This window comes from Belonocnema kinseyi, chromosome 2 (assembly GCF_010883055.1).
Source record: "Belonocnema kinseyi isolate 2016_QV_RU_SX_M_011 chromosome 2, B_treatae_v1, whole genome shotgun sequence".
NCBI classification, from domain to species: domain Eukaryota; kingdom Metazoa; phylum Arthropoda; class Insecta; order Hymenoptera; family Cynipidae; genus Belonocnema; species Belonocnema kinseyi.
The window spans coordinates 15024215-15032761 of record NC_046658.1 but is presented as its reverse complement, the minus strand read 5'-3'; the positions used below and the strand labels follow the sequence as shown (position 1 = coordinate 15032761).

General features: G+C 37.3%; 1 protein-coding gene across 2 annotated transcripts in view; it reads left to right on the top strand.

The window, feature by feature from the left end:
• The window catches only part of LOC117167809 (probable trafficking protein particle complex subunit 2), a 66929-nt gene that overhangs the window by 30370 nt on the left and 28012 nt on the right, over window positions 1–8547 (top strand). Inside the window, exon 3 of one of the 2 annotated variants that reach the window (XM_033353011.1) lies at window positions 3173–3792. The exons of the other annotated variant lie outside the window; for it this stretch is intronic. Within the exon in view, the coding sequence (XP_033208902.1) occupies window positions 3173–3217 (45 nt within the window). The 3' untranslated portion in view covers window positions 3218–3792. Of the gene's footprint in view, window positions 1–3172; window positions 3793–8547 lie in introns of those variants that run through there. 2 annotated transcript variants of the gene reach the window in all.

Genomic DNA, 8547 nt, shown 5'->3' with positions numbered 1-8547 from the left:
AACTAGTATGCATCAAAATGGCCAGGTTAGTCGACTACAGAACCCAGTTGGTGCGCTATATATTTTTTCTATTTTAAGTACCTGATGTGTAATTGTAACATCATTTACTTATATTTAATTCAATATAATATAGAAAATAAATCTAGAAACTGGTTACCCAATACAAAATGAGGGATTGTTTACCAAAAAGAACGAAAAGTATCGAAGTTGCCCACTAATCGCGAAGAGTTTCGCTAAAGTCGCTTAGCCGTAAAAAATATCCGAAAAACCCCCTTCTGACACAAAAACTATCCGTTTCTCTGGTGGGCTTAGGGTTTGCTCGTTAGGGATTTGTAGATTTAGCGTTCGTGGGCTTGGGGTTTGTGGTCTTAAGACTGGTTGGCTTGGGGTTTGCTGGTTAGGGAATTGTAGACTTAAGGTTTCTGGGCTTGGAATTAGTGAGCTTGCGGTTTGTGGGTTTGGAGTTCGTGGGTTTGGGGGTTGTAGACTTGGGGCTGGCGGGCTTGGGGTTTTTGGGCTTGGTTATTTGGGGCTCGCGGGTAAGGGGATAGTGTGTTTAAAGTTTATGGGCTCGGGATATGAGCCTTTGAGAATTGCAGGCTCTGGTTTAGTCAAGTTTTTGTGGCCAGATCAATTACACACCAGGTACTTAAAATAGAAAAAACAACTACGGAGTTATTCGTCCAACCTATACACTTGGATGCATACTAGTTACTTGAAAAAGATAAAAAATATAGTGTGCACTTTTAGCTGGACTCTGTAATCGGCCACTATGTAAAGTTATAGCCGTAGGATTTTCAGAACTATATATTTTGTATCTCATTTCGGAAGATATTCTTCATTGTCAGCAGCATAATTAATTTTATATAATTATTTACAAATATTTCATAAGTTATTTTTTAAATAAAGTATATTGTACCGTTTTATTGAAAATTTAATACAGGCTGAAAAATGATAAATTTGTGAGATACGTTTCTTAAACTGCGAACGAGATACGACGTCTCGTAAACAGCGGGCGAGGTACGACGTCTTCTGAACAGCGAACGAGATACGATGCTTTTTTAACCACGAAATAGGCACGACGTCGTCTGAACAGTGAACGAGATACGACGTTTTTTGAACTGCGAGAAAGGCACGACGTCCCTTAGGCGATTAACGAGATACGACGTCTTTTGAATCTGCGAGCGAAATACTACGTCTGCTTAACCAGAAGCTAGATACGACATCTATTGGAACCCTGAGCCAGACACGATGTCTCTTGAAACCAAAATGAGACACTACGTTCATCCACTCACCCGTCGAAATTCTGTCAAATTTGTAAATATTGCAAAAATTGTAGACCTTAAAGCAATGAGATGCAAGCAATAGTTCAATGATTCGCATCATGCAGAGGAAAGGGTTCGGTTGTGAGCACCCCTTTGTTTTTGGCTCATAACCTTTAACCAAGTGCATATTATTCGTACATATTGGTATCTATGGAAAGCTAGTGACCTTAGCTAACTACTAATGAAGGAACTAAACCGATTCCGTCGAATAGAATTTTTTTTAATTTTGTGTATTGGTCATTTTTGACACCAAATTTTTTTTGGTTCGGTTGTGAGCACCCTCGTAGAATCCGTTTAAAGTGGGGAAATATGAAGAAAAACCACCACGATATATGGTATTCAGTGAAATAAAAGGTTTTCTGTACAACGATTTTTTGTGTCTTAAAATGATAGGAACTGTATAAGACATCGGAAAAACAAAACAATCAGTGGATTCTGCGTTTAAAAATCCATCGAAATCATTTTTTTCTTTCCGTTTAAAAATTTGTTTACATCCTTTGTCATACGATTTGTGATTTTTCGAAAAAAAATTTAACTCTAAAACCTTAAAAACTTGACGGGCTGGGAAAAACAGAGGCCAGATTTCGATTCAGCACAGAAAATTACTCCGGAAATTACATCTCATTCCATGAACAGATAGGTCAAATTTTGTTGATCAGTGTTATTTTCGACCATGATTAAAAATAGTTTTTTTAGTGGAATGTATAATTGTTATTGGGTTAAAAAATCTCTAATCGTAAACTTATATTAATTTTATGATTAGAAATTTTAACGAAATCAGAAATAACAAATTTATCATATGATTAATTAATTTAAACTTCATCTATTCTAATCTTTATGCTGAACCAAATTATGCCTCATTTGTTTTAATGCCCTTTATTTCAATTTTTTAATAACTAATAGATGTCCTAAAATACGGTCTTAATCATTTTTTATTGAATTTCTGTTACGAATTTCTACAGTTTTTATCTTAAACATTTTTGTGGTAGCAGTTAAAATCATCCGATTAAGTTCTTCAAGGTTTTAAACTTCATTATTTGACTTACATTTTATAAAAAGCGTTTTCACTTTTTGAAAAATTAATCGTTGTTCATAATATATTTTTTGTCTAAGAAGAAGACATTCCAGAAATGTAGTTTAAGAATTTTTAATGCATTAGGATTTATAAATTGCACTACCTACATATTAGCTCATATTATTCGGGAATTTAACTTCTTTAACACATGTCAAACAGTGAATTTTTGTAGGGCATAAAAATCGTCCATGAAATATGTATTTCTTTTTATACCATAAAAAAAGGTTTAATATCAATGCTCAAATTCTGCTCTGTACGGATAAACGCCAATACTTAACGTGCAAACTTAAGTCAAGTCAGCACCAGCACTATATAAAAATTAAAAAAATTCAAAATCAAATACGACAGAACTGTTTTTTGGACTCCGAACGCACCGAAAACACATTTTCAAACAACGTTTCTACGCACAATTAAACCACCCCCATGTAAAAACTCAAAAAGATTTTGGGCATGGTCCAGGAAAAGCAACAAGTGTAGATATACTTCATTCTCTGTATAATGTCGAATTCTTTTACGAAGTGGTTTTCGAGTGTTAGAGGCAGTTTTTGAAAAAGTGTTTTATGTTTCCGTACAGCTAAATAATATTTCAAACTGATGTTTTCTTGCATTTTATCAGTATTTTTGGCTAAGGGACATTTTTTTCAATGTTAAGGGGCGGTTTTGAAGAAATTAATTTTAGGGTTGTTGGAGTCTAAAAAGAGCCCTTAATCCTGATGTACTCACTTTTATGATTGGTGCATATTTATTCTTTTGGATATTTTTTCTGTGATAGGATTTTGTTTTTGAAAAATTGCGTCTGGGGCGATCTAACAGCTGAAAATGAGCGCACAATTTCCGTGAATAAAAAAAGCCTAAAATTTGACTTCTGGATACTACATGAGCCGTTAAGGAGCCCTTAATTCTTAATTCTGAAGAGGTGCAAAAGCTCTCGCAGAGAGCGAGGCGGGAACATGAGTGACTCATGCTTGCAAATATTATTTTTGCCCCAGAGGTGTCCAGACGAATTTATTAGTGCAGGAGATAGAGACAGAAGAGTGATGCAAAAAAGCAGAGCGCATACACGATATTTTCAACATGAGATGGTGAATCTAGTTTTTCAAAGCGGCATCAAATTCTCTATGCATCTTAGATGATAAGTCTATAAGAGCTTAAATCAAAAGCTTTTCGGTAGTCAATCTATGTCTTTGCAGACGCACGTGTCAATAAGCAGGCCCTCTCGGTAGCCTGCTACATCTTTTTTTAGCCTCATTGTTCGCGCATCTTTCTCCACACAGCACAGTGGGACAGAATCCCGAAAAGTTGGACAAAGGTGAATTTTTTACCACCAACAGTGAAAGATTCTTTTCCTAAAGTAGAGAAATGAATGTAGTTGAATACAAAGTTTTATAGCAAAATGTTTAATATTGACAAAAAATAAACACTTAATTTAAAAATTTTCATGTATTTTTTTTACGTTAAATTTCTTAAGTATCTTATAGTGCAAGAAATATTCAAATGTAATATGGAAACTGTAATTTTTTGACAATAATCAAGTCACTTTAAAAGGAAAAGTAATGCGAATAAGTAAAAAATCTTTTTATTTTGTTGCGAAAATGTACCTTCTTCGATAGAATATGCTAAATAATTTGAAGCGTTTTCGCCGTCAAACATAAGTCATATGTCTGAGCGCATTAAATCACTGTTCACTTATTTGCTAGGCCCCGCATCACGCAGAGTTGCACATAGGTGTATCACTGCTCTTGTAAAATAGGTATCAGCCATTCCTTGATTTATTTGAAAACTCATTGCAGACAATATTATCTTTGTGCCTTGTGCATAAGTTGTGATTCTGATTTTCTCTGCTTTTTTTCATTTTTGTTGTTTCTTTACTCTCATTATCATTACTATTATTATTTTTTGACATTAAAGTAAAAAGAAGGCTAGGTTTACAAAGAGGGAGATTCTTAATCTCAATTCACAAAGAAAAAGAATTGAATACATCATGCGGAAATCAAATATGGACCTCCAAGGTTAAGTATCAGCAGAAAAGAGTTTTCTCTACAGAATGGGCGTTTCCAACTTTGAATATGAGGTGAATATGTGCGCCAGGTTTTGGTGTGTAGAAGTAAACTTCTTTCGCCATAAGTTATTGATACCATTTGGTCCTGCAGCGGAAAGGTTATGTGTACCCCTAAGTGCTTTTTCACCTCTTTGGCTGTGGGTGAATTTTTGAAAGAAACAGGGTCAGCGTAGAAGAGGCGCAATGGGTCAACAAGAAAATATTGATTTTCCGTGATCCATTTCTCCCTCTTATATATTCTCCTCCTTTCGTTGGATAACGCCTGTATTTTGTCAACAATATGCTGCTTGATTGTCAGCAAGCTTGGACTCGTTCAGTGTGTGATTGAAGATACTCAGTTCTTGTGTGAAATTTCGAACTCTTTCCGTGAACGGTCTACCCTAAATTATGTAGTAGATCACACACTGAACACGGGACGCATTTTTTCTTGCAATTCAGCAAAAACCCTTGCTACAGGGGTGATTATCCACACACAAAAGACGCGTTTGGTCGCTTTGTCATGGGGTTTTCGGTTCGAATCCAAAATAAAACAAAAATAAAAACCACCCATCTCTGTATCACCAATCCGTTGGTTCACTGTACGGTCCTCTAATTTATTTGAAAATAAATGTAAACATACTGAAATAAAATATTTAAAACTTTAGTTACTTTTAAATTTTATATTGAAAGGTTTGTCGCCCTAAACACCCCAATAGATATTTCGTAATTACAGTTCAGCGTAATTAACAGAGGAGAAAGTTTCGCATGCATCTACCACCACTTTCGCTCTTCAGACGAAGTTATGGTGGACGCGGAACATGTGTCCCCGTCGGGAATTTTCCCTACCTTGGCAGGTCCGATCCAGGGGATGATGTTCTAACGTCCTTAAGAAACCAACCTCTCAGTAATATCGATCGAAATTTAATTTAAGGGGTGTCATAAATATTAATTCATCCCTTACTATGAAAGAACGACAAATGTCCCAATTGATAAAAGTTTTTAACCTCCTTGAGTAACCACCCTCGCAGGACGTTGACGTTGGACGTTTGACGCAGGACGTTGACAAAAAAAAACCCTCGTTGACAAAAATCAATAGAGCCAAAAAATGTATCAATTTGTTAATATACGATACCAAGTACCTACCATTAAACATGGCGGATGGCGGAAACAGTGTCATGTTTTGGGTTAGCTTCTCTTCTACTAGAGAAGCTGCTTTGACTCAAATTGAAGGCATTATGAACGGTCAGGTTTATCGAAATGGCTTGAATAACCATACGGTTCCATTCGGTGACAAGTAAATGCCTCTTGGATGGATATCCTAGCAAAACAATGACGCTAAACATACTTCTGAGCTTCTAAATCAGTCTTTACTCCAAAAAACTCAGGGTTTTATCTGAGCCTAGTCAAAATCCCGAATTGCCTCCGATAGAATATCTTTGAGAGGAACAAGACCGACGTATTCGGACGGACAACTACACAAATAAACGTAAATTATTTTCTGCTTTCCAAAAGGAGTGGTCAGTGATACTTTAAATCTACCTCGAAAACTTCATCGTATGAATTCCAAAACGATGTGCTACAGTGATCAAATCCAAGGGATATGGCACAAAATACATCTTTCTTAGCTTTTTCCATTGTGTTTTTAAATATTTTTCATTGTATTGTCACATGTTTCCATTTTTCAGAGCCACAACATAATACTTATGAGCTCTATAGGAAAACTATTATTGGGTCTATCATCCTTATATGACTATAAAATGTGACTTTCTAAAATACATTCATTTTTTCCATGATCTGTATCGAAATAAATATATTACGTGTCTACAAAATACTTTTAAGCGCTACTGTATAGGACATTTTTTGTCCACCGCGTTAGGATGTTAGGATTTTATGCCCAGAGTCATTTGAGTTAATGAAAAAATCAGCGGGGTCAACAATTTTATCAATCGCGACATTTGTTGATCTTTCATAATAGGGGATGGATAAATACATATAATATCCCTGAAATTAAATTTCGACCGGTATTATTGTGAGGGTGGTTTTTTGAGGATGTTCGAACGTCATCCCCTGGGTCAGACTGACCAGCTAGGGGAAATTCCTGCTGGGGACAAATGTTCCACGTCTACCACAATTTCGTCTGGAGAGCGAAATTAGTGGTAGAGGCGTGGGAAAATCTCTCCTACGTGACGTACGCTGTACTGTAGATACGAAATTTCTATCGAGGTACTTGGGGCGACAAACCTTTCAATATAAAATTGTAATAGTAACTAAAGTTTTAATTATTTAATTTCATTTTTTTACGAGGGTAAATCCGAGCCTAAAAGTTCATACCGCTCGCTAGTTTTAATTTGCAATTACATACAATTTTACAATTTACAAGGACAAAATCGCTGATTCTGTAGATTTCACTAAGTTGGCTCACAGAAGCCTAGCAAGCCATTTGCCGTTAAAGCGAGGAAAGTTGTGATGCGGTCGTTTTTTGTCAGCAACTGAGCCTGGGAAAATAGCTCGGAATCAGGATCCCATGAAATTGACCCATATCACTTAAAACCGGAAACCAGCAACATGCGTCGCGTTTCGGCAGCCATTACGACCAAATATTTGTGGTTTGCAAGGGTAGAAAGAAAAAAAAACACTTTGAAAGTAGAACAATTACTTTCATTGTTCAGACTCTTTTTTTTAACAAATACACTTCTTTACACTTTCATTGCGTTAGTTACCTGCTTAGACGCAGCGGCTCGGCTCTAATCAGTGTGGTTTTGTTCGAAAATTTGGGAAATATCCCGTTCACAATAGAACTGATTGTGATACTTTGAGCGAATGACTATCGGTGGTCGTAATCGCATCGCTGTACGATACATTTCCCTCACAGGCATAACGGTTTTCGAGAACTCACCAATCATTCAGCTAATTATCCGCGCGCCATGTCCTTGTCTCACGAAAATTAACTACCACCCATTAGCATATTTTACTCTCGGCGTTATTCGAATCGTACATTTTGCGACAGAGACAAGTTCGTCCCAAAATGTAGGAAGGCTGATGACACTTTCAGGGATCCATGGACCGCTGTGTTAAAGCGAAATGAAATTCGTGTAAATGAGCGTCCACCTCCCTAGGGTTGTCCTGTAAGCACGAAATATTCATTGTCTAAAGGACCCTATTGACTCGTTCGATGAGATTCGCTTGGGCATGACATACAGGGGTCGTAGTGTGAATTGTTCCGACGCTGTTACACATTTGGTCTATTAGCCTATTCGATATTTCTGTCATTATCGGAATGGACTACCTGTGGACCGCCCTATCGTGACACTATAAGATCTATGGAAGTTTGTACTATTCTGAGAGCCCATTTGTTGTGCGGATCGGAAGGCACTCTACACATTTCGTGCAGAGGTCCTGGAACACTACGACGTATTTTTAACCGGATTTATTGGGTGCAAATGGGCCCATGACATTTCTGGCGACTATCGCCCGTGGTTGTTCCACCACGCGTTGGCCCATCAAGCTGGCTGGGCGGACCTGCTTTACTTTACACCTCTGGCAATGGCCACTCTGTGGTGCCAGAAGCACCCAGAGCTTCAATATGGTTTGGCATCAGTCATTTCTGAAATAGATCATTCGTGAGGTTATCTTGGAGGAGTCCGACCTCTTAACCACAAATTGTCAGCTTGTGTCGAAGATTCAATAGCAAACATGGTTCGCTTCTCAAAGTCAAAGAGAACTATGTCAGGCCTTGAGTGTGAAACAGAAACAATTGTCGAGAATATAAAGTTCCAGTTTATGTGGCACTTCTAATTTTCGACAATTGACTATTTCCCTAGTGGCGTTTAGCCTAACGATATTAAGGTTAATGCTTTAAGAGTGACATAGAAGGTAACAAAGCAATCTTAGTACCGCATTGTGTCTTTGGATGTAGGTCGTTTCTGCATGAGTTGGACAACTAGATAGTATGTGTCCTAGATGTTCTGGGTGTACATGGCACGCCCTGCAGCCATCATCGGGAATGTAAATAGTACGAGGGTAGTTCAATAAGTCCTTAGAATGACCAACATATGGCGCGCGAATCGCTCCAAATCATCTGTTTTCAGTCAGCACCACTCCCGACTAGA